At 39.6% G+C, this 27,296-nt stretch overlaps 1 protein-coding gene across 1 annotated transcript in view; it reads left to right on the top strand.

Moving 5' to 3' along the window:
* Rpgrip1l (RPGRIP1 like) overlaps nt 1-26,215 on the top strand; it is a 99,340-nt gene extending 73,125 nt beyond the window's left edge. Inside the window, exons 23-26 of the mRNA XM_051195123.1 lie at nt 9,873-10,056; nt 17,510-17,594; nt 21,473-21,606; nt 23,387-26,215. Of these exons, the coding sequence (XP_051051080.1) occupies nt 9,873-10,056; nt 17,510-17,594; nt 21,473-21,606; nt 23,387-23,499 (516 nt within the window). The 3' untranslated portion in view covers nt 23,500-26,215. The remainder of the gene's footprint in view (nt 1-9,872; nt 10,057-17,509; nt 17,595-21,472; nt 21,607-23,386) is intronic.
* The last annotated feature ends 1,081 nt before the right edge of the window (nt 26,216-27,296 follow it).

Below are 27,296 nucleotides of genomic sequence, written 5' to 3'. Positions count from 1 at the left end.
TCCATGCCCTCTGCATACATCATGCATTCTCACAGCTTGGGGGATTATATGGAATGTCTGTTATAGAGGGCTGATGGTTTAAATCATTGGCCACTGATAATCAGGTTGACCCTCAGCCCACTCCTATTGCTAGAGGTTATGAAGTCTGACTGAAAGACACAACTCTAATCCAACCTGCTCTATCAAGAGACCAGCACCTAGTCATCTCACTACAAACTCCAGAGGTTCTGAGGACTCTAGGACCTGAATGTTAGGCTACTAGAAAAAGACCACAGCATCCCACTAATGTACAGTTCTCATTAAAATCCTACCACTTGTCCTAACAGTATCATTTATAGGTATCTAAATTGTATCTTGTTTTCCATGTTTCCTTAGCTTTTATTGATCTGTAGTGGTTCCTTGGTATATGTTTTGGTCTTTTATAGCACTGACTGTGCAGACCACAGACCATCTGTGTTGTAGGATGTCCTGTAGTTCAGATTTCTCTGTTGTTTCTCTGGTGTTGAGATCAGTTCTGATTATGCCTTGAGGGAATACTACAAAAATGATGCTGTGTTCTTTCAGCACATCGTGTCAAGGGGGAAGGCATCATTTTGCTGATTTATTGATGGTACTAACTTTGATTGAATAATGGGAAAAGAACAATAATTCATTCATTAAGCAGACGAGTGACACTCTATGGAACTACGAATAAAGCAGTCAAAGAAATGGGTTCCTATTTCTTTTTTTAGACTTATTTTTATTTTATGAATATTAGTGTTTTGCCTACATGTGTGTCTGCACCACACAGAGGCCAATAAAAGAGAGTCCAGCCCCCTGGAACTGGAGTTACAGACAGTGATAAGCTGTCATGTGGTTGCTGAGAACTGAACCCAGGTCCTCTGCAAGAGCAACAAGAAAACCACTGAGCCATCTAGGCTCCCATTCTTAAGGAGTCTGTGTTCTTGGAATGTATTTTAAAAGATAGATTCAATATAAAAATAGTCAGAGGTAAAGTAGTTTAAAAGTTATCAGATAACCACCCTGTATTATCCATTCTTTTCAGACTTTTAGAACTGCTTTCTTTTATAATGTTGCAATTAGGACTAGAAATAATATCCTAGATAAATCTCACTTGTTCCAGTTACCCTGTGGGCTGGAGTTCTCTCTTATCACTGTATAAGCAATTTAAGATCTCTTAGTTTCTTATTTTATGTTAACAGATCCTGACAGTTTATACTTGTTTCTTAGAAAGTTGATCCTTAAAAGGAATCTAACAGATTTCCCAGGACTTGGACATATTCATTGGTTCCTTCTCTTTCATTCATGTCTGTGATCTATAATTAATCATAGATTACTTGATTTTGTTTCATTTCATTTACAACATTTATGAGCTTCACTTTGTCAGTATGAAATGCTTGTCCCCTCCTTTCCTTTGCAAAGTGGTATAATTAGTGTTAGCATCTTTTTTAACAGGCTACATAAAGTTTAGTGGCGGGATTAAATCAAGTCATTAACATAATGTGCTACCCAATTGGCCCCTATCTCTCTTCGTTTCCTGGACATCAAAGAGGCACAGAGTGCGAGTGTAATTGGGCCTTGCTGGCCTGTCAGATCCCGTCAGCCTGATGACTGCAGCTTGTGCTAAAAAGCTTCTAGGCATGATAATTACTGGGGGTGGGGAACAGAAGTCTGGGAAATGTAAAACTTTGGACATTTCTTTATGAATATTTTATTAATTTGAATAATCATAAGTTAACAGTATCAATTTGATGTATAATACATCTATTAACAGCCTTGTTTCAGGCCTCAAAATAGATGTCAAAACTGAGAATTTGCACTTGCCATGGCATTGAAAAATTAATCCTTTTGCATCATTGTCATGTTTATCACTTAAAAAATGTGTCCACTTTCCACAACAAAATATATAGTCATCAGCTCTTAGGTAGTATATGGCTATTCTTGGTTGTCAATTTGGCTACATCTGTAATTAACTAAAACCCAAGTAGCTGGGTTCACCTGTGAGGAATCTGAAGTAGGAAGACTCACTTTAATATAGATCTTTTGAGGCAGGAAGACCCACCTTTAATCTGGGTCATACCTTCTGGTGGCAGTCTATATAAAGGACATAGAAGAAGGAAGTTTGCTCTCTGCTTGCTGTCACTCCCAGTGTTAAGTCCATTCCTTCACTGGCATTAGAGCCTACTTCTTCAGGATTCCAGTGTAAACTGAAGACCAGCTTCAACATCCAGCTTCATGGACAGCAAATATTGGATACTTGGACCTTCTTCCATTGGTAGACAGCCATTGTTGGACTATCTGGGCAACAGCCTGCCTATAAGCCATTCTAATAAATCCCCTTTCTATTATAGATAATTATGTTCATTCTATCAATTCTGTTCCTCTAAAGAACTGTGACTAAGTTTTGTGCATGGCAATAGACATGGGTCTATCTGCAGTCTTCTACACACCATCATCCAGTTGTGCCAACACCATTTGTTGAAGATGCTTTCCTCCTTCCATTGTATAATTTTAGCTGTTTTGTCAAAAAATCAGGTGTTCGTAGGTATGTGGGTTAATATCAGGATTTTCAATTCAATTCCATTGGTCTACATGTCTATTTTTGTGCCAATACCAAGCAAGGTCCTTTTGTGCACCAGGAATACATCCTGGTTCCACTGTCTGAGGTCCCTTAGACTGCTCGGTCCTTCTGGCTGAGACCCATATTCAGGGGGGCCTGAATCGGTCCCATGCTGGATTCCCAGCTATCAGTCTGTGACCCGTTAGCTCCTCCTTGTTCAGGTCAGCTGTCTCTATGTGTTTCTGCAACCTGGTCTTGTCCTCTCCCTCTGCATCTGGATTCTAGTTTGACTCAGTGTTTAGATCAGAATCTTATATGATATCCTACCATGGATAATAAGCCCCTCTCAGTATTTTAGATATAAAAACTTAAGCTAACAGGTAGGTCTTAAAGTATGTTTTATATAAAACCAGAACAGTTGCATTGTTTTGCTGATAACAATTGCTTTTAAATGATTTTATGTTTTTTAACTTAATCTCTAATGTGCTTTGAGCATCTTTCCATGTGCATAATAACCTGAATGCAGCTGTTCCATGTTTATTTAAATAAGTTTTTTTGGTATACTCTTGAGTTTTGAAGAGTTTCAGCTAATGCAAACTCTTTTGGTTAAAGTCAACATTCTCATACATGTGTGAAAAGTCATGATTTAGCTACACTGCTCACCAGTTTATTGTCTGTGTTCTCTACAGGGGGAAATTGAATGGTTTCGCAGAGACAATGTAATATGCCATGTCAAAAGTACTTGCTGTCTGATCCTTACAGAACAATTGTTGCTCCCACTTTGTTGGCTGGGATGGGCTAAGTACATTTCTGTAGGAGACCATAGATTAGACTGAGCATCTATGCTGGAACTTGGGTGACTGTCTAGGCAGCAAGATGTCTCTGTCAATTCTAGAGCTTATATATTATCCTACTGACATCTTTGATGGAGTTGAAAACAGAAAGTTATGGTTATGGTTTTCCTTAGTTGTGATAAAAGATAAGTTACTTATAAAACGTTAGACTTGCAAAGATAGGATAGATGATAGAATATTTTCTTTAAATTTTCCCAAATGTTAATAGACTAAATATTGTTAACTATAGTTTTTGTTAGACAACTGTTGTGTTATATATAATTTTACTATGTTAAAGTTAAAAACCTTTCTTTTATTTAGACAGAAAAGAGGAGATAATGGGGGATGTCCTTCTGTGTATATATTTATCTTATTGGTTAATGAAAACACTGATTAGCCAATAGCCAGGCAGGAAGGATAGGCAGGGTTACCAGAGGAGGAGAATTCTGGGGAGAGGAAGGCAGAGAGAAGTCACCATGGAGAGAGCACCATGTAGCTACCAGGAAGATAGGATGCAGGAAGTTCTCTGGTAAGATAAAACCATGTAGAAGTACATAGATTATTAGTTATGGGTTAATAATTAAGAGAGAGTCAGCCAGTAAGAAGCCTGAGCCATCAGCCAACATTGTAAAAATTAATATGTCTTTGAAATGGCTTTTTCTATCCCTAGCCTGAAGGAAGTAGACTCCTTTAGTCAGTGTACATTCCAGCCTCCTTACACAGCCTCCTGTGCCGTGAGTTTGATTATTTCTATCATTCTTTTGAACTTATCGCCTCAGTTACTCTTCAATGGTGCAGATGTAGATCATCACCTTCTATTTCTGTTTTGTTTATATTGCTTTGTTACAAAGAACCAAGTCCCACGAATTAAGTCTCCTATAGGCAGACATTGTGTCTTTTTGCACACAGCATATATTAGTTTGCGTTCCTTTTCCTGTGATAAAATATTTTGATCAAAAGCACATTGGAGATAGGGTTTATATTGCTCACAGATTACAGTCCATCATTAAGGGAGACCAAGGCTCCAGGAGCTTGAAGCAAATCCCACAGAGGAAGGCTGCTTGCTGGTTTGCTTCTTGGCTTGCTTAACTAGCTGCCTTTCCTATACATTCCAGACCCATCTTTCTAGAGATAGCACTGTCTACAGTGGACTAGGCCCTCCTGTATCAGTTAGCAATCAAGAAAATACTCCACAAGCCAGACTGATATAGGCAACAAACCAGATGTGTCTAGGTTTGTGTCAGCCTAACAAAAACCAGCACACACACAAAAAAATGACTCCATTGTCATATATGTAATATAAGTGAATAACAGAATGATTCAACTAAGATAAGTAAACCTCAGAAACAAAAGATTGGATGACAAAACTGATTATGAAATGACTAATAGTGTATGCTACCACCAATGGAAATCCTAAGAATAGAAAAGAGTGTCTGTCATATGTTGGTTATGGACACATATAGACATGGAAAATATTATTGTATACTTTGGGATGTTACAGCCAATTTCAGAACAAAGCTCCTCTGAAAAAGACAGAGAATTTGGGGATTTGCCTTCATTAATATTATTGTTAATACTCATTTCTTTAGCAAAAGAATTGACATATGTAGCAAAACATGGCATCTTTGTAAGACAGTGGATACTTAAAAAGCCAAATATTTTCTGTACTTTTCTCACATTTTTATGTTTTATAATTGAACATTTAAATGTGAAGCCAGCAAAATGGCTTAGTGGATGTAGGTGCCACTGCCAAGTCTGACTGCCAAAATTCAGTCCTTGGGCCCCGCAAGGTAGAAGAAAGTGACTGTCCCCTGGCTACAAACTCACTGTGGCATTTGAGTACTATGGCACATACACATACACACACAAGTAAATGTAATTTTAAAATTAGATATATATAAAATTTAATGCCATCTCATTATAGAAATCAAGACTAAGATAAAACACTTCTGTAACCTCACCATAGTTATATGCAGTCTTACTGGCTGAGAAGAGTCAAAAAGCATTTATCATGAGTCATTCCCATGGAAAGCCATGATACTGCGTGTAGGGCTTTCAGGTTAGAGTACTTTTTTAAAACCAGACAAGTGACAGAGTGCCCATCTAGCATACGTAAGTTCCTAGATTCAATCCCCAGCACTGGAGAGGAAAGCCAGACCAACCCCATTGTGTCAGTGTAGTGCTAAACTCTGGTGAAGAACCAAGCAGAACAGTGTGAGATCAAACATGGACATTTTCAGCTTGCTAGTCACAACCTAAATAGCACTATAGAAAACTGTGGCTGGATGTAAACTAGCCAGTCAGAGCAATGGTGGAAAGGAGCCAAAATCACGAGAGCTCAGATTCATTTTTCTCCATGAGTAATGCAAGCTGTCATCACGTTTCCAGATCATTCAGTCACATAACGTGTAGTGTCCATCTATACTGACAACAAAGAATAAGTCTTGTGCAGTTCTTATTTGAGTCCCTTCTGTTATCCCTGCTCACCATAGTCACAATTTATAAACGTTCTTCTTACACACTGATGTTGACATCTCCCTAACCTGGGAGGCTGATGGGGCACTAGTGAACACGACAATGATGGAATGTAGCAACTTACCAAGTACCAGAGGTCCACACCAATAAAGAGGAGACAGAAGGAAAAGCCTGAGCCTGTTCCAGCTGGCCACTGCCCTGTATCCTGTGCATACTAATGCTGTGCAGAGGTGACACATGTCCTTTACTTATGTAATACTAAGCAGCCTTTAGAAGGCTTCTACTGAAAAGGACTGTTTCCTCTCTGTATAAGTGCATGTGTGTGTGAGTGTGTGGGGGTGTGTGTATTGAGACAGAATCTCACTTATGTGCCCAGGCTATCCTCAAATTCATGTTGATCCTTCTGCCTTAGCTCCTAAGTGCTAGGACCATTATTTCCCAACATCATCCACTGTCTTCTCAATGATTATATTATTACTCCAAATCCTCTTAATTAAAGTATCTTTATTGTAACAAATTTCAAACATACAAAAGAGTTAAAGTAATACTACCCTGCCACCCAAATTCAGTGCATTAATCTTTTAGAGAGTCTTCCCCAATTAAAATTGGTTTTGCAGTAGTTAAAAATCACCCATTTCCCAAAATGTATCACACATAAACATTTTTCAAATGAGAAAACCCTAAAAACAGCAGCTTCAGTAGTTCAGGCATATAAAAGCTATTCTGGCTGTATAGCAGATATTCATTGTCCTATTTCCCACTAAATGTTTATTGTTAGCCTACTGTGGGCAGGTCCTGGTGGGCATGTTGAACAGCAGACAGGTAGGCTCTGTGCCTCCCTGCTTGAGCTCATTGTGTATAGAGAAGCAGCTAGGTGAGGGCTCCATGTAGTGCAGTTGAGCCCAAGAAGCAGGAAGGGCTGTGGGAGAATGCAGCCAGCGCAAAGTGTATGGTTACAATGACTGGATTTTGTCCTCTGAAAAGGACTATTTCAAACAGTATACACTAGAGATGCAAAATACAAACAATATACCAAGCACACTATGGCTTGTGGGAATGGCGAGAATATAAGATAGTAGAAAGATCTTTGACCAAAATAAAAGATGATGTAGATTGACAAGAGATTAGAAGTAATGAGAGTAGATCTACTTCCTAGGTGTGCACAATAGTGGTCCCCACTGTCACTGGAATTGTTAATACAGTCTGTTTCCTATTGCCAACAAGTTACCTATGATATTAATCCCACCAAGTTTCTCTCTCATTCTGTCAAATTTCTACTTTTTAATAGCTAAAAATTCATTGTATTAAAAGTTATCCCAAATAATAACCTAAAGACATTTCTGAGATACTAAATGAGGAAATGGACTAATGGCTGCACAATATGTAAAATATCAAATGATTTTGAAAGTTCAGCCAAGCATTGATATAGGAAGAAAAATGAGCAGAAATGGTGACCTATACAATATAGTTGGAGGGGGGAAAGATGCAAACAGCAAGAAGACTCAGATCTATTACCTGTAGACAACAACAGTCAAAAGACAGTACTATTGGCTGAAGTAGAAATACCAGAGACAAATGGGATTGGGGGAGGAGAGAAATGTCCAGTCACAAGGCTGTTGGGCCTCTTCATCTCCAGATTTTCCTACATGTACTAGTTGAACTTTTGCCTTGAATGTAGCAGATTAAATCAGGTGTTCAAAAAAATTGCCCAGTACTATTACTGACAATTATAATGCTTGAAAATTTTATTTTTCAGAGCTTGCTCTCTGGACATAGATTACTTGACATTCATCCCTTTAGCCATCTAACAACATCAAGTGAACAAAGACACCATGGCTTACACTCATAGCAGGAAATTAGAATATTAGGGTGGGAGAAGTTGCCAAAATGACAAAATTGGAGCAGAAAGAAAAATAAACAAATATGTGTAAATGCCTCTTTTTACATATAATTCAGTGTATTTTGCTTTCGTTATTAACTTTGTAGAATTCTTCATAGTCCTCACAACCAAATTAGTTTTTAAAATCATGCAAGTTTCTGCCTGAGAATCGCATATATATATATATATATATATATATATATATATATATATATATACACAAAATAACATCTTAAATAAATTAGGGTGCTATCTTAAAATTCATTTGTGTCTTCATTATATGTGTCATGAACAGCTTTAAACTCTAATCTTCACAGGCTAGTATGAGTGTTTGTCCTTCCCTACAGCTATCCCCGCTCTTGCTTTTGAGCAGGAGCATAAACTGTTTGTAAGGTTCTATTGCCATATAATTCTAAGCTGCCATATTCCCATTCACTCTTGCAGTTTTGCACAGTGCTTTGCTCATGCCAGCATTATAAAATATATGTGTGCACTTCTTGCAACCACAGTACATTTTAAGAAGAAAAACAATAGCATTGAAGGCATTTTCCTTACCATGTAGTCTTCACAGTCATAGGGCTTTTCTGAACTGCGGTTAGACAATAGCGCCAACTTCATTTTTTATGCACGTGAACAGAGAGAGCTTGAGGTTATTAGTTGAAACCGAGTAACCTTTCCAGGCTTTCATCTCTTTCTTTTCAAATTTGAATATGAAAAGCATATTCAAGTCAAAGACCATCACTTTAATGACATTTGGCAGTCATTTGATTTATTAGGTTTTAGAAAAAATTTTCCTTTAAATATTTCATCATACTATGCTAATCCTAGTAATATTGCCAGCTGCAGCCTTGTACCTGTATTAGTGGAGACAGAATGGTGTGGAATTTTCTCTGTCATCCTAGTAAAATTTCCATGAATCTACTGAATAATAAAATAACCTTATTGAAATATTCAGATTTCAGTTTTTAGTTAAAGTGTCTTAGAATGCATAATAAAAGAAAATGTCTTTTGAAAGAAGGGGGTAAAATTACTTCATCAAATATTGAGGAGGTTTGGCAGCAATGGAAATGGTTCTTTGTGGAGGCATTCTTTCAATAGGATACTTACTTTTTTTTAATTTGCTTAATTACATGCTGTGAAATGTCTACACTGTCGCTATGCTGAATATACATGCTGGTATACATTGAACAGTGAATTTCTACAACCTGGTCACAAAACAAATGTTATTTTTTCTAATTATTGCTTAAAGCTCATATGATTGATATTATCATGGCTTTGGTAGTAAAGAATAGTATTTAAATAACAAATTTTAAATTGTGAGAAGCAAATTTAACAGGAAATCTTGCAGTATGATCAAATATTTAAGTCCCAGTTGTCAATTGAAATCACACCTCAAGGAACGCTTCTAAATCTCATGTTAATGTCTAATATTCTAAGGAGAATATCAAATGTCATCTTAATTCTTTATTATATAATGGAAAATGGAAAATAAATTACAAAAAATAATATGTAAATGTAGATATAATAGTTTGTTTCTTTTGTTGAAAATGTGTTACTTGCTGAATGAAATAAATTATGTCAGAAATGTGAAAATGAGCTGTAGCTTTTGCTCCAGTTGCTATAGATTGATAAAGCTATAGATATTAGCATAACGGTGCTAAAGTGTTCAACAGGCTTTGATCGCTGCATAATTGAGCGTTCCCAGGTACTGTAGATTAAATAAAGCAGTGATAAACATGTACTTCATTACCTAGCTTGAAACAAGGCCAACTGATACTTGTCATTCTGAAAGCCATCGGAGATGAAGACCTCATAATCTTCACTCCTCATAGACTACCAGTGGGGTATTTATAGCCTCAAATGTAAATCAGGAGAAGATTGCCATGACACTGTTAACTTCAAACCCTGGGGCATTAGAATCTCATTCTCTCTGTGTGTCATGAATAATCTATCATGTGGAATGTACAGTAGTGTACACTGCATTCCAGAAAAGAAACCCATTGGCTGTGATGTTTTATTTTAAACTAAAAGTAGAATAGAATAAAAGAGGGTTTTTTTTTTTTTTTTTTTTTTTTTTTTTTTGCTTGATTATTTTACTTTTTGTTTTTGGTTTTACTTTAAATAGTCATCAGAGGAAATTCGGATTGAGATCATAGCTCTGAGCCTCAATGATTCTCGAATAACTAAGGATGACACAATCCAACGGCTGTTCATTGAATGTCGGTTCTACAGTCTTCCCGCTGAAGAGACACCTGTGTCACTGCCAAAACCCAAGAATGGGCAATGGGTCTACTATAACTATACCAATGGTATGTATGATGTTTTTTTTAAATATAGACTTTTATATGAGCTTTCTTTTCTGTAAAGAAGCTAAGGTAATATGCACTGAGTTTAATTCTGTGATGTTCACATGCATAGAAGTCTTGTAAGACTAGATTAATAAAAGCCAGCACTGTAGCATAACAATTAAGAAAATCACTTTGAAGTCATTGTAAAATTAAGAGAAAACACAGACAATGAGAAAGCAGTATCTGGCTGCCCCTACTAGTTTCATTTTAAAATGTGACATTTTAAAAGGGGGCAATGTGCTAGGGGTTTTCTAGGCTACAGCATTCAGATCATGCTGTGCCCTGATATGGGCTGCCTTTGGTTACTACCTTGTCATGAATGCTTCTGCACTGCCTGATACCATGATGCATAAGCTCTTACTTTGCAGCAGGCAGGTTTCCCTTCTAGGGCTTGCTCTATCTACCAAGTAACATGTAAGTCTGCTGGACCAACACGGACCCAATAAACACCTTGAGAATGTTCAGATCAATCAATTCTCAGGAAATCTTAATATTACATGATCATGAAATGATAAGCAGTGCAGAGTCAGAGGGAAAACAAAGGTCAGATCAAGTTCCCTTCATCAAGAGTCAAAACATCTTAGTACATTCTATGGAGTCCATGTGACAGCATGAAGATGGGTGCTGCCTAGCTTTTATTAAAGCAGATCATCTCATTCTAGTTGGACACTGTCTTGGTGACTTCTCTGTTGCTGTGAAGAGACACCATGGTAAAGGCAACTGAAAGAAGAAAGAGTTTATTTGGGGCTTATAGCTTCAGAGGACAGTCCATGACTGTCACGGTAGAGACAATGGCAGCAGATGGGCATGACTGAGAGATTATATACTGATACAGCAAACAGGAGGCAGAGAAGGAGTCAACTAGAGTAGCATAAGACTCTGAAACCCCAGCACTCCCTCCCAATGGCACAAGCCCTCCAACAAGGCCACGCTCCTAATCCTTCCCAAACAGTTCAGCCAACTTGGGACAAAGCATTGAAACATGAGCTTCTGGGGTCATTCTCATTCTAACCACCACGGGGACTAAGATGATGATGATGATGATGATGTTTTGAGACAGTATTTCTCTATATAGTCCTAGCTGCCCTGGAACTGGCTACACAGGCTAGACTGACTAGCCTTGAACTCTCATAGATTCACCTGCCTCTGCTTAACAAGAGCTGGGATCAAAAGCATGAGCCACCAAACCAGACTACAAGGAGTTTTTTGTTGTTATTGTTTGGTTTGGTTTGGTTTGGTTTTTTGTTTTGCCAGTCTTAGAAACTGCATTTTAAGAAACACATATAGTCTTGCTGTTGTAGCAGCAGGATTATGGATGAGCATGCCTACTCAAAACATTGACCTTTTTAGAAATACATTCATTGTTTGAGTCGGTAATCTTGAGGACCCAGAGATCTGCTCTGATATTATCTGTATGCTTGTGAATTTGGTCCAGATATGTTGATTCCCTGGTTTCTTCATTTCTTATTTAAAAGACAAAGTGATTCTGAGGTCCCTTCCAGCTCAAACTCCATTAACAAGTGATGCCTTGAGAAACTGTCTGAGAAGTACATGGTGTGGTCGGGACAAGAATCTGAGGACATCCTTTCATTCACTTTCACTCCCAAAAGTATTTTCTCAAGCTTACTAAGAATATTCAATTAAATAGTACCAGAAAAATAAACCATATCAAAATACTGATAGTAGTAAAATTTTAATGAGAATGTTCTAAGGAAAGAGATAGACTTTGGCTTTTATGTTGTCTAAAGGTCAGCAGCACAGTGTTCAGCTAGACTGGCAACAGATTATTCTTGAGAAATTGCCTGAACTCTGAGAAATGTTGCCATGTAGCACAACAGATGTTTCCATTTGCCTAGAAAGCATCCTTCTTCAGACCAAACCTATGATACATGCTAACACCTGCTAGGTTTTGTACACGAGTTGCAGAGGTCTTTTTGGGATCTTGCTGCTAGGTTACTCTATTTCTCCCCTTTGTTACAAGGCTTCTACTATCTGATTAGTGGTTTAAGAGTTGCTTATTCTTCTAAGGAAATAGCCTGTTGATTGATGGGAAACTCTTTTTTAGGATAGAAAAGAATTTAGTAGCAATATTTATTATACTTAAGTTTTTATTCTTGTGTATCGAGTTTTCATTAATTGACTATTTGTGGGCATCTTAGTGAGTGGAGAAAGAAATGCACTGAGCACTTAAAACTGGTGTTGTTTCATATGAAAAACTGTGAAGTCCCAGGTCATCAGAAAATTTGAGAAATAGTAACGTTGTTAGCATTTTTTTTTTTCATTTAAGTAGCACAATGAGTATGTTTATTCCTTAATCCTTATACCTGGATCACTGTTACAGAGTTACCTCCTTGAATCTTTGATTTATAGACAACTATTATTGTAATGTAACTAATCATTGTACTATTTACCATTTACATGTTACTTAGAGAAAGTTGATATAATACAGCCTTACACCCTCCAAGACTCACTGAAAGTTAATGAAAGTCATTTTATTTCCAAAGCGGCTTTTGAAATCCAAAGGAAGACTTAGGGCACAGTTTAGACGCACTCTCTTGTGTGAACACTCTACTCATAGAGATGTTCACTGAACCCTGCTCTGACTTGACTCTTTGTTGTGAATAGAATCACACAAAAGGAACTTGAATGTCAAGGCCTAAATTAGGTTCATAAGATGACTGGAATAAACTAGCAATCCCCAGGATTATTCATAATCTAATTCAGTCTTTATGAAGAGGTGTTAATGCCAGCTCCATGTGCAGACAAGAATATCTTCTTGGGTTACTGTTACTGAAAAAACAGAAGTTCACTTCACTTGTTAGACGTTAGTAGCAAGAATAAAACATTTGCATTTTATTGGGCTTGAAAATTTTACTCCAAGAATGCTGAGTAAAGAAAATAGTTTTGGGAGAAAAGATTAATGGTAGGCCTGAAGGATGTTGTCTGGGCTGAATAAAGCTTTCTGGATAACTGACAGTAGGAAAAAGAAAGATTAATGAAATCGGCTGGGGTTTTTATGAGACTTGTGCAGATCTGGACCCTTAGTCTCTGAGGATCGAGCAGTCTATCTTTTGGAACAATTAAAGTTTAATTCAGAAAATGAAAAGGGTGTAGAACATCAGATTTTGTTACTAATAGGAAGAGGAATTTGGCAAAGATAAAGATTACAGGGATGATAATATTTTAATATAAAAGTTATCGAAAGGTTCAAGGTTAACAACCAACTTCCTATAGTTAAACCATCTGCATTTTTTCTTGCATTTGATATTGACAAAGAATGGCAGGTTTTTTTAGCCTACCAAAGTGAAGGATGTTTTTACACTATTTAATTAACACAGTAATTATAAATGTTGGAGTGCAGATATAGTCAATGCTAGAGGACTTGTCTAACAAGCATGAGGCTCTAAGTTCAAACCCTGAACCCAAGAAGATAACAGTAAAAATAATAGCTATACTTCTTAACAGACACCATATGATGTTTCCATACATATACACAGCACACATGTTCAACTCAGACTAAGCTTGTCCGGTTTTGCTAACATTCAGCCTTCTTCATGGTAAAATTGCTCTTTGAAGTAATTATCCTGTACAGTGCACACCAGAACTTCCTTCTCTTATCTAATATGGCCTGGGACACACTGATCAACCTTTCCCATTCCCCCTACTTGCTCCCCCAAGTTCTGGAAACCATTATTCTGTTCTCAGCTTATATGGGATCAACTTCTGTAGAGACTACATGCACTAGCCCAGCCTATTGGACTGAACCCCCTCCAGCCTCCCAATTCCATTTGTGTTGTCACAGCTAGCAAAATTTCATCCATTCTATGACTGAGAGTTATTAAATTGGGTGGTAACCAAAGATTAGCTTGAGTTTGAACTATCAGCTCTTTTTAAGTGGGTACTTTTGTGAAGTTTATGTCAAAACTTAGCAAGTTCTATACAAGTTCAATTTCTCATGAAAATGGGAGTTAAACACTGTAACTGTTTGAGAGAGTCAGTTTACTTTTAGTGTCTACCATAATTACATTTAAGGGGTTTATTTACAATTGAAATTATTTTTAAAATATGCATCTATTCTTTCAGAATCCCACATAAATCATAGTGCTCACAGCATCATAGGGTCATGTGTCTTTGTCATAGGTGGCCAAAGTGTCCCTCTTTCCCACAGCATTCTTCAGAGAGTGCTGAGTACTTCCTGAAGGTGAAGGAATGTTGGTCTGAGATGGTTCTTGGTGTATGGTACCCTGACCCGCATTGATAGCAGCAAGAGGAAAGATGTCAGAATGGCAAATTCTTAGGCTGTGCTGCAGATGCCTTGAACCAGAAACGAAACTCTGAGGGTTCAGCATAGTAATCTGCATTTTACCAAACCAGGCAAGTAGCTTGGACGTGTGTTAAACACTGAGAACCACTAAGCTAAATCAGAAGCCCAATCTAGGTTATGTTTGTACAAATAGGAACAAGTCCAAGTTGGTATGCTTCAATCTATAAACCAAATTTATTGGTTAGGAACTAGAATTTTATTTTCAAAAATGAATTTTTAAGAGTCAACCAAAATATTAAGTCAACTTGATGGATCTAATCAATATCCCTTTATGGAAGAGTGGGAAAGCAGATGGGGGGCCCAGCTCAGGTACAGACCTCTCCTAATTCCAGCCTCAGACAAACAAAATGCCTGGTTGAAACCCAGGAAAAGCTTAGCTGTGGGGGGGGGGTGACAGGGACGCAGACAGTAGAGAGCTCTCACCCTGCTCTAACAAAGCTCTGGCCCTCTCTGGTCTACTTACCCATCTGTAAAATACAGATCAACCTCACTCTTAACCCTATGGGTGAGTGTAGTGCCTAGTGCAAAAATATCACTCAGTAAATGCCCAACAGGGTGGTGCAGAAACATGGTTGGAGAGTTATTTTATTTTTGAAGGTTAAACATGGAGCTACCATGTCTCAGCAGTTTTACCTCTATGTAAATAGCAGAAAGAATCAAAATCAAGGACACAAGCACATAATGAATCCTGCGTTCACTGCTCCTAACGCCTAGAAGGAGATACATCCAACAAGTCCATCACAGATGGTTTGGAAGACAGAAGGTCTTGTGTGCATATAGTGGAATATAATTCTGCACTACATATGATACATGCAGCAAAGATGAGCCTTGAAACTACCACTGCTGAGAAAAAAGGAGCCAGAGATAAAGGGCATGTGTGTGATTCCGGTTAGAGGAGGTTGGTCGATGTAGAAAGTGAAACAAGGTTTGCCAAGGATGGAAGAAGAAAGGGAATGAAAAATCACTGATTAATAAGTAGACTTTCAGTTGGGGCTGAGGGAAGCATTCTAGAGGGGAAAAGTAGTGACATGTTCTCCATGCCCACATTTAATGTCAATGAGCATATTCTATAAAATTGTTAAAATGCTACATTTTAAGTTATATGTATGTTACCACAGAAATTGAAATTGATCAAAACTAATCTAAACTTAATTGAAAGGTCTTTGTATTTGAATGTGTGATGGAGTTAATGTAAAGAGTCACTGGTTTTGTTTTTTTTTTTTTTTTTTTTTTTTTTTCCTCAGTGTGAGTGAGAAAGAAAGTGTGGGCATGCATGTGCCACAGCACCTCTGTGAAGGTTAGAGACCAGCACTTGGTAGTTGGCTCTCCCCTTACCCAGTGCTCCAGGTGCTGCTCTTAGGTCACCAGGCCTGAACGGCAAGAGCTTCTGTCTGCTGAGCCATCACACCACCTACTTCAAGCGTTCTTTTAAATTACTTTCATTATTCTGGCTCTCAAGTGTTAGAAACCAATGTGACTTAAAAGCTTTGGAATTATGAAGTAGTATAATACACAATAAGCCAGATAATGAATTAGCAAAAAATAAAAATCATCCTAGTAAGTTCAATAAACTGACAACCTCTAAAAAATGAGGTACTGACCCACAGTGCTAGTGCAGTATATTTACTAAGATGGCTTTCTGGCAATGATAAGAACACTGGGAACCATTTGTGACACCTTTGCAAATTTCCATAGCTATGATGAACTCCACACAGTATGGCAGTACTGTCAGGACAGTGGCCTTAGCTCTCCAGAGCTGGGTAACTTGGCTACTGTTCCTTCATTGATTTCTACTTCTCCTGAGCCACTATGTTACCTCCCTACAGGCATCTTGTCTCCCACTCCGTGTGCCTAACTCCCACAGGGCAAATCTTAGGATTTTAGATAACATGGTCCAAGGACCCAGGCAGTTGAATGAGTCAGTAATATGGATATTTGGAGCTGAACTGTAACTGTACTTGGAAACATTTCAGTGAAATGTGTGTGCCCAGTGGAACCTCAAGGAACACAAGCTCCAGATCCACCTTAGCACTGTTCCTGTGTGCACTAACGTTCGTGTCTGAGTTGAGGTCTGGCCACGAGAGAGGCCTAAGCCCAGACTGGCATAGGGAAGAGGGAGTCCTTTGCTAAGAAAGCAGGGTGCCAGGTGCACACTGTGTATACCGTCCATCTGCACTGCCGCCCTCCAGGTGCACACTGTGTGTACCATCCATCTGCACTGCCGCCCTCCAGGTGCACACTGTGTATACCATCCATCTGCACTGCCGCCCTCCAGGTGCACACTGTGTATACCGTCCATCTGCACTGCCGCCCTCCAGGTGCACACTGTGTATACCGTCCATCTGCACTGCCGCCCTCCAGGTGCACACTGTGTGTACCATCCATCTGCACTGCCGCCCTCCAGGTGCACACTGTGTATACCGTCCATCTGCACTGCCGCCCTCCAGATGCACACTGTGTGTACCGTCCATTTGCACTGCCGCCCTCCAGGTGCACACTGTGTGTACCGTCCATCTGCACTGCTGCCCTTCAGGAATGTTTCTGCCACATTCCACATTCCTGAATGCCAGCAACAAAACAGCCATCACATACCAAAAAGCCCCTCTCCTCTGCTCCACCATGCACAGCTACGTCAGCCCTGAATTTCTTCACCTGCACACTAGATATCTTTATTGCATATGGTGGCAGGAGAGGAGGCTTAAATTACTGGGCTGTCAGGAAGGACAAGCATGCTGCCATACAATGTCATTACCACTGCTTCTTGGGTGAAGGAAAATGCTGTGAATCCCTCAAATACAAATCAGTAAAGACTCCCAGTGCTCTGTCAGGTCTGCTAGAGCCATTGCAGGCAGTGATGGTGAGGAGCACTCTAAGATGTTGCTTGTATCCTTTCTAACAATGTGCACATAAACCTGCCAGTGGTCTGACACTAGACGACATTCAGATTGGATTCGTATTTCTCTGACACACTAGCAAGGTGGCATGGCGTGTGTCTTTAAAAGCAGTATTTACAGAGTACAGGATGGCGCCAATGGAGTACAGGTCTGTGTGACTTCCTTGTATGAACTTGTTTTTTTTCTTTTGCTATAGTGATCTACCTGGATAAAGAAAACAACCCAGTGGAGAGAGACATCCTAAGAGCCGTGCTGCAAAGGCAAGAGCTGCCTCACAGAAGGTACTGACAGGAGTTCACATAGAGAAGCTCTCTGTATGTCCTCTTCATTTCTGGGATGCTGGAATTCCTCCTTGCAGGTTTCTTTTTCTATCTCTAAAGAAATCTGGAAATGAAAAGACATAGTAGTGGGGGTAGCTCAGTAGTAGAGTGCTTGCTTAGCCTGAGTGAGATGCTAGCCTTCATTCATTCCAAGCACCACAGAAAAAAGGAAGAGAAAAGGCCACAGTAACTGCAGTAACTCCTACACCCAACATTATTTCTTTTAAAATGGGAACTGTCCCTCATGGATACAAGTGTTCCTGTCTTTTGTGTGAAAGCCTAATATAGACCACAAGTGGGAAATGCTTATCCAGCTAATGCTGGCCCACCGCTCTGCTCCCTGTGCTGAAGAAAGGGATGGTGTGCCCCTTCCTGTAGCCATAGCCAGGGGACACTAATAAATGATCTTTCTTTTTGTTGTACTCAGAGGTAGTTTGAGAACTCCCTTACTCAGATGACAGCCCTGCTCAATACTGGAACTAACTTACCAGCCACAGCTAGCAGTCATCATTCTTCCTCAACTCAGTGAATTGCTTATAATACCTTTATATGCTGTCTCATCTACATTTGGAAATATACAATTGTTTTAAACAGTGATAACATTGAAATAAAACTTTTAAAATTACTAACTTGGGGCTGGAGAGGTGGCTCTGTGTTCAGAAGCACTGGGCTATTCTTCCAGAGGATTGGGTTCAGTTCCCAGCACCACCAGATGCCTCATAACCATCTACTCCAGTCCCAGGGGATCTGATGCCCTCTGACCTCCATGGTCACTGCATGCTCATGGAGCACAGACACACACACACACACACACACACACACACACACACACACACACACGCACCCACACACACACACACACAAACACTTGTACACATAAAATGGAAATAAATAAAATATCCAAAAATGTTTTCTTCATTATTAATTTTAGGTCATATTTTTGAGTCTGATTCAAGTTCTTTTTTTTTTTTTTTTTTCTCATTCTACTGAGAAAATCCAACAATGAGGAAGACAAACGGTGATGACAAGTAAACAAATGAATTAATTACATGCTGTGACTATTAATAATTGAACAAAACAGGGTATAGGTGGCACTCACCTTTAATCCCAGCACTTGGGTGGCAGAAGCAGGTAGATCTCTGTGAGTTACAGGCCAGTCCATACTACATAACAAGTTACAGGCCAGCCAGAGCTATATAGTAAGGACCCTTAGAAAGAGAAAGAAAAAAGTTTGAACGAGTTAAATGCTAAAAGAGAAGATAAAAATGAAAGCCAATCTGAGAAGGTGACATTTAAGCTGATTTATGAAGGTTGGAGGGACTCAGTCAAGATACAAAAGCCTGGACATATGGTTCCAGGCTGAGGGAATGCCAGCAGGAAGGATGATGTACAGGGCATTCTGGGATAGGTGGGAGGGATAGCAAGGCTAGGCTCAGAAGTAGAGAGTTACAGGAAGACACAGCTGGAGAGCACATGATGTTTGCACCCCCAGATGTGCATCTGGGCCCTCAGGCAGGCCAGCAGCCTCTGAGGCATGCATCAGGCCCCATTTGTTCTGACAGACTAAACGTGGGTTAGGAGGTATCCTTGGGTGTGTGAATGTATGTATGCATGTTAGTTTTTAAATTCATCTAGTAAGCTTTCTTCACTTTTGAGTTTAACTTTCTAGTTCTTTCATTGGTTTTATTTGTTTTTAATGCTAAGAATGGAAGCCAGGTTCTTGCCAAGGTCCATGTAAAGCAGGAGTTTTAACACTGATCTACTCTTGGATCTGTGAATTTTATTTGACCTCTCATCTGTTCTCTATAGAATGTAAGCCAGGAATATTGCATTTTCACATTCCTAGTGTCTTCTAGAACTTAAGAGGCTTTCCATTTTTGTCTGAGAATTCATGTACACTCAATGAAGGTAATAGCCTTCCTTTATGATGCAGGTATGAGCTCAAAATCTGAGATTAAAGTGTATCCAGTGGCAGGGTACCTACAGTGACCTAAAAATGGCTCATTACTCTGTACCCTTTCTTTTCTGTGTGTCCCATTCTGTAGGGTGCCCTCCACTGGCACTGTTAGAAGGATAGTATGTCATGCAACAGTGGCCATATGTTTTAGTTTTGGGTTTTTTTTTTAAATTTCTCCTTTGCAAACTATATTCATTATAGAACAACTTTGTTGAGGTTGTTGTCATCATCATTGTTGTTCATGAGTGTTGCATGTCTTCATATGCACCATGTGTATGCTAAGCCTGCAGAGGTCAGAAGAGGGCAATGGATCCCTTGGAACTGGAGTTGCAGATATTTGTAAGCTGCCATGTGGGTGCTGGGACTGAAACCCAAGTCCTCTACAAGAGCAGCCAGTACACCACCTCTCAGGCTCTATCAGTGGTCATTTTCATTTAATTAACAAAATGAGTACATTATTTGGAAGTGTATTTAAATCGCCTTTCTTCACTTTACTTAGCCTGCTGTGTTCCAGGCTCTGGTACATGTATCATCTCACCTGATCTTCACAAGAACCCTCCCCATTCCTAGCTATAATTGTCCTCATGGCACAGGAAACTGAGGTCAGGGAGATGTGAGTGATTTTTCCAACATCACACAGCTATCTAAGTATGGCAGTCAGAATGTAGACTGCGAATAAATGTCCTAACCACCCACCTGAATCCCTGTATCCTGTGCATCATGTAAAATACTCAGATCGCTTGACAGCCCGGGTCTGTGTTCTGTGATTTCTGTGTGAACGGGTGTTAACTTTCATTGTCACTTAGGAGATTTCTACTTTCTAGTTTCTTCAAATTCTTTTCCTAGTTAAAAACGGGGCATGTAAAGGAATGAAATGCTTAATGTCTTCAGCAAGTTAGTTAGAGACACTGTCATGTTTACCTATGAGCATTTGGAAAGGATTTTATTTGTGTTTTTCAAGATCTGATTTCTCAGGGGCTTCAATTTTTCTGTTTCATGTTTTGTTTCTGATTTGGGATAGATATGTTTCATAGAATTTAAAATGGTAAGGTTTACAAGCATCCATGGTTTAAGCTATGCTGCCAAGACATATCAAAAGAGTACTTAACTGTAAATTCCTGTCATTTGGTCAATCCAAGTGTGTTTGGCCTCAGCACAAGCCACTAACTCAAATCAGTTCCATCAGGGCCCTTCAATTATGTGTCTAAAAGTAAAGGAGAACTTGGATGCTGTGGTTGTATATTAAAAGGTTGCTAAAGCAATACGAATATCTGATACAGCCATTGGGCAGAGCTCAGCAATTCTCTGTGGGCATTCAGACTGCTCCCCAGGCAGTGCAACCTCTGCATTTTGTAGGACAACACATGCAGTTGGGGAGATTGCTTGCTACCAACCCCAGAGTTGTACTCCTGGGGGTGGGAGCATTTCTTCCTGTCAAAAATGCTGACTGTGTAACCAACCATGGCCTTTGTGTGCTTCATTCTTTTAGTCTTAAAAGTAGAGGTATCAACATACCACATTAGGTATAATTACATGGACATTGGGTCCTTCCCTTTGCCTGATCATTTTCTTTGATTCTGGAGATAATTACCATCCAGGTTTAAAAAGGAGATTTGTGCTCATTGGGAAACTGGGTGAACTCTGAACTTCTAATAGTTCAGGTGAGATATTTGCCTAAGGTAATTTCCTTTCAAGTGGCATCATTGAAAACATCACCATTTCATATGTAGTTATATATTTAAAAAGAAAACAGAAAGGAAGGAAGGAAGGAAGGAAGGAAGGAAGGAAGGAAGGAAGGAAGGAAGGAAGAAAAGAAAGGAAGGAAGGAACGAACGAACGAAGGAAGGTGGCGGCTGTGACCTTCTCTGTCTTGACTTCTTAGTGTGCGCTTTACTGTGGTCAGTGACCCTCCTGAGGACGAGCAGGACCTGGAGTGTGAGGACATCGGCATTGCTCATGTTGACCTCATGGATGTGTTTCAGAAAGGGAGAGACATCACCGAGCAGGACATTGATGGTAAGAATGCAAGCATGGCTCTGTCTGCACAGCCACCAGCTAGCTGCCAAAGACTCTTTATTCAGACTTCTTTCTCCTGCCTGGGAGGGGCCTGTCTCACCTCAGCAGAAGGCTATGCAGCTCAAGCTAACAAATGCTGCAGCTGGAAGCCTGTCGCTGCACCCTCCTCTCCCCTTCCTCACCCTTCTGTGGCTGGTAGAAATTTTTAAATAATTGAGCTTCACAGGAATAACTAATACATTTCTTAGTGTTGGGGCTAAAACACATGGCCTTAAGCTTGTTATTCTAAACCATGCTGCATCTTCTCGGGGCTTCTCTAGTTCAGGGGTGCAGCCAAAGAGTGTGTCCTCTCTGCTAACTCCAGGATTCTGGCAGTTAGGGTGTTCCTCACAAAACTGTGCCCTAGATATTTACCTTGCTAGGTGTGAGTCCCAGCAGTGCCTCATATCTACTGTTCTTATATCACCCAAGGATTATACTTTATAAACCATAGCCAAGGAAGGCTCTGGCCACACATAGTCAGTCAAGAAACTCGTTGCTTCTGCTTGGAACTGCCTAAGTCCTCTCTGAGACAATGTGCTGGGTCTGTTGATTCACCTGTTGAAGCCACAATCAAATCACTTTCTGAGCAGTTCCTAAGGACCAGGATTCTGCAGTGCTATGGCAACTATGTGGAGCTACCTGTCCCAGACACATGGCAGGTTCTCCAAAGTCCAGATAGAGCCAAATAATTGCCCAGATTAAACCAAATAAATATCTGGGAGTATGTTTGGAAATGTCCATAAAGTGTGCACATCTGACTTGGTGGCAGCTAGTTACACTTTGTTTGCCACAGAGCAAAAGATGACAGGATTAAAATGTTCATGTAACCTTAGTAAACTCTCTGGAACTGAGTCTAACAGAAATCACCAAAATCAGTTTCTTACAGTCAACTCTGTTTAGGGACCCACCCTCTCCTGTGAGGCCACAGGGTCACACACTGCTGACACCTAGCTGTTAGGACCATGTTTAAGAAGCCAGTCCAATGACAGGCACTGGTCCTAATGGCATTTTAAAACCTTTTTCTGTATTGTATGTAAGCAAGCAGTCTCCAAGAAAGGATGAGAGCTCAGGAGGATAGTCTGGGTACCACTGGGCCACTGTATGTTCAGTGACTGCTTTCTCCACCTACATGCCTGCCACACTTCCTTTGAAGGTTTCCTCACAATGGTCCCATTCACGAGGCTGAGGCTGGAGGAACACTTGTTCTACCCCCCATCATTAAAGTTCAAAGAAATAACAAGAAACTACACAACCCATAAGCACTATCAAACTCAGAAACTCCAGATTCCTGGTCTTAGATCCCTGGGAAATGTCTCACCAGCTGATACAGCATTATACACCAGGCTATGTTCAAAGAAGCCTCAGGACTTAGGTAATCTGCCTTTTGGACATCATTGATAGCTCTCCTAAGGTTCAAGAAGTGAACCTCAGACCCTCAGAGCCAATTCACAGATGTTTTAGGTCCGTGGGTCCAACATTCTGCTTTTTCTAACGCTGACTGCATTAATGCCTTTGCAGTGGCTTGGGATCTGAAGTTAGTTATTCACACAGTATGTTAGAAGAAATTTTGACCACGTGTGAATAGCTATAGCCTTTGGTAAGCTTCAAGGTTACATGTAAAATGTGTATCTTCACACATGTAGTACTCTCACACAACTGTTCATCTCAGAGCTGAGTGAACTAGCCTAGCCAAGAAAACTATGGCACATCATTGACCTTGCTGCTGCCTTCTCCCCAGTGTTTGATGCCCGAGCAGACGGAGGCAGCATCGGCAAGCTGAAGGTGACAGTGGAGGCTCTCCATGCCCTGCGGTCTGTCTACAAGCAATGCGGAGAAGACTCAGAGGCCTGAAAGACACTTGCAGAGGCATCCTACTTCTGAGAGAATGCCCACATGAAAGCTGCAGGATGAGATTTTGAGTAATCACTCTGGTGTATGTAATCTATAATTCATGGGGAGCTGAGGGGGAGTGCCTGGGTTTAGGCATGAACAAGTTTTGTATAGTTTTTGTTTGTTTATTTTTCTATCCCCTCTTCCCCATAACTACTCCCCCCCCCTTAGGACTTCAGTTCTCCTCAGTGGGCTTCCTTCTCAATAATTTATATCAACATGATAGAATGAAATATCTATTTACATTTGCAACAATTCTTACAAAAAATTGGGAGAGGTCTCATTTTTATTTTTCATAAGGAAAAGCCTAAATCTTAGGAAACCTATGGGAGAAAAAAAAAAAAACACTTTTTATGTTATCCCTAATCGTCCCACTAAATGGAAAGCCTCTGATTAGCCTCATTAAGACTTTTATACTGTGAAGATTTTATTAGAAGCAATATATGAAAATTACTTGGATTAATGTGTTAATCTTCCTCTTTAAAATGCTAATATCCACTTTATGCACATTAAAGCTCAGTATGCATTTTCCTTGATGCATGCAGTTTATATCAATTAAATATAAAGAAGACATGGCACCAACTTAGTAAATTACCCCCAGTTTTGTTAGTTTTCTAAACATTGTAGTCCTTCCAGGTTATAAGGTATCAGTGTATCTGTAATGCTGATATGGGACCCAAGATTATACTCATATAAAGATAGATAGCTACACACACACACACACACGAAATTCATACTTTACAAACTAAAGTTATTACATAAAAAAATTAAAGTGTGACTCAAATTCTAAAATGTTTAGTTTGACATGAAAGGAGACCCTCTTTATCATTCTTTAAACTTACATCAAGCTTATTCAGTTCTGGGATGTATCTAGATATGCAGACCCTCAAAAAGCAGCTCCCAAAGTTAATTTCTAGCTTTTGCACAGTCTTGCTGAAGGGTTTAATTGATATTTTTAATGGAGCTGTGAATCAGTGCTGCAAAGGAATTGTCTCTGGGGGTCTGAGATATAATGCATTTCATTTTTTAATTTACTTTTTTATTTGTCGTTTTCTTCAAAGGATTTTTATAGGCTGTGGGTTTTCACTGTTTGCAAACAGGCTATTCCTTCTTAAGCATATGTAAAGTATTCAGGGAGATAAGTAATTTATTAAAATCTACCTAATTTGCCGTGCTATATTAAATCTCTGCTTCAGTGATCACAGACCATTTCATTTAGAGAATTAGGCATTCCCTCTTTGTGTGATTAAAGCCCTGGAAAATGAGTTCTTTGCTCCTATTTGTGAACATTCAAAGCCTGCTAATGGCAGGAAGATGGAATAGATTATGAGACAATTCATTACAGTTCAACAGGGGAAAAAGCAGCTATAATGCAAAAATGCAAGTATGAATATCAGTGTATAGTTGAACCATCTGTGCTCTAACGGCTTCAGTGATGACTCCTCCTTGGGAGGCTTTTAAATGACATCCATACGATATTAATTTGTTGGCACACTTTGTGGGACCAGTAGAGTATGATGTGACCACAGAATTGTATAAATTGTGTCTGTACCATTGGGCACCACTGTCCTCCGGCATGCCTTCTCCAGGAAGAATCTTGCTCTCATCAGACTCTGCAGATCTTCATAACAACTCATTCCTCTGGAACCTTCCAGTGACCACAAACATCTGCAGACAGAACCTCTCCAATCCTAGTAAACAACCACATGTTTGTTGTCACTTTAGCTGGCTCTGAGCTCATCTTTTTGGCCTCTTTTTCTAGCTTTCTTTGGCTTTGTGCAGCTACAGTGTCATTAAGACCATACTATTCCCTGCAGTAATTTAAAACAGCCAGATTATACCCTGGGATTAGCTGAGTGGTTTTGTGAGACATTTATTGTGGTATTCTCCCGGGGGGCATGCACAATTGTTTTAAAATGTTATAGCCCAAGCTAAATAACACTTTCTGCCGGGAGGAAAATGGGATGGTGCTGACTTCTTAGCATCTTTAAGTAGAGACAGGGAAGTTTTAATCAGAAAATGTCTATAAGTGACTCAGTCAGCTATATAGAACCTATACCTCAAGTACAATTAGGGGTTTAGCCGCTTGTATTTACTAGCTTTAAAATGCTCAACTTCAGATCCTGCAGAAGTTCCCAACACTCACTTCACATGCAATGGCTACTAAAGAGTTCTGTCGGGGAAGTGGGATGAATACCCTCATACAGAGTCCATGGCATCTTTGTCTAGTCAAATGTTAGCCAGGGTTCATGGAAAAGTTCACCTCCATGAGCCAGGCTTGCTTTGTGAAGGCTGACTGTGGTTTGGGGGCTCCCGGGCACACTGACATGGCCCTGGAGGAGAACTTGCTCAGTTCACTCAGCACTCTGGGAGCTGTAATGCTTTCAGTTTGGAAATATAAAGAGAGACGTGATGTGGCATGTGGGAGAGTGAATTGTACATGGTTTTTTGCCTACTGTAGTAGAAATGTCAAATTCCCAGCCACTGTCATGAGAAGCAGTTGACAAAAATAAGTTTTATGGTTTACAGTGTGGTTTACGTAGAGAACATTTCTCTTCACTCTCGGTTTCAACATGTTTTCTGAATTATCATGGTTTGTTGCCATTTAACTTAAATTAGTTTTTTTAAGAATAAATAGAGACTATGTTTAATCAAATAAAGAACGGCCGCATTGAAATTCTGCTGTTCCTGCCATTCATTCGTTACCACAAAACACAAATAATTTCTATGTGTCAGGAAGGAGTGTGGGCTGAGAAGCGGTCATGTGATTTGGGAGGCTCTGCGTGCACCAATGTTCCCACAACAAAACATAAATTATTTTAGTAATCTGACATCAAGAGCTGTGACAATGAGAACCAGTTCTTACACATGTTCTAACAAGAATCTGATTAAAATTTTTGTGGATATGGAAAATAACTTTTTTTAGTCAAGCTGGCACTGTTGCTATGTTTAGATGATTTCCTTATGTACAAAATAGCAAATGTGAATCATGTCTGTGAACAAATATGAGAATAAAATAAGATCTTTGTGTAACACAAAACAACCAAGGAAGAGGCTTTGGGTTATAAAATGATCAAGTGATTGACACTATTGAGATGATAACTCGTCCCAAAGGTAAGAGTGCATTCTAGTAAGTGACCCATGCCTAATGGCCTCTGACTACCTTAACAAAGAGAAACCAAAACCATGATTTATTATAGAGTGGGCACCATGCCTAATTAAATCCATGAGTGGGTGCAAACACAGTTTTACATCCTTTTGTTCCAAACAAAAACAGCCTCTAGGTCAACCAGAAAATATCAAAGTACTAAAAACAAACATTTTAAAGCTAAGAATACAGAATTAAAAAACATCCTCTTTCATCTGGCAAGGCAGAAGTTTTCACTGCTAACTCAAAGTGTTACCAGTGGACAGTACCTCACAGCTCAACTCCTGGAAGCCCAGCCCACACTCTAGGTATGGCTCCCTTTGTCCTGGCCTCTGTCTTCTTCATCTGTCTTTTCTTAAAAAAAAAAAAAAAAAAAAAAAAATACAGGATCTCACTATGTAGCCTTGGCTGGCCTGAGAAGCACTATACAGAATAGGCTGGCCTCAAACATATAGAGATCTGCCTGCCTTCACCTCCTAAGTACTGGGATTAAAGGCAAAGACAGGCATGCACCATCAAGCCTGGCATCCCTTTGTCTGGCAGTGCCATACCGAATGTGGCTTCCCCTCTGAGATGTGTGCCTCTTTTTGTCCCTTCACTCTCCAGAAAA

This window comes from Phodopus roborovskii, unplaced genomic scaffold (assembly GCF_943737965.1).
Source record: "Phodopus roborovskii unplaced genomic scaffold, PHOROB, whole genome shotgun sequence".
Lineage (NCBI taxonomy): Eukaryota > Metazoa > Chordata > Mammalia > Rodentia > Cricetidae > Phodopus > Phodopus roborovskii.
The sequence above is the reverse complement of the archived record's forward strand: the minus strand, read 5'-3'. Positions and strand labels throughout refer to the sequence as shown.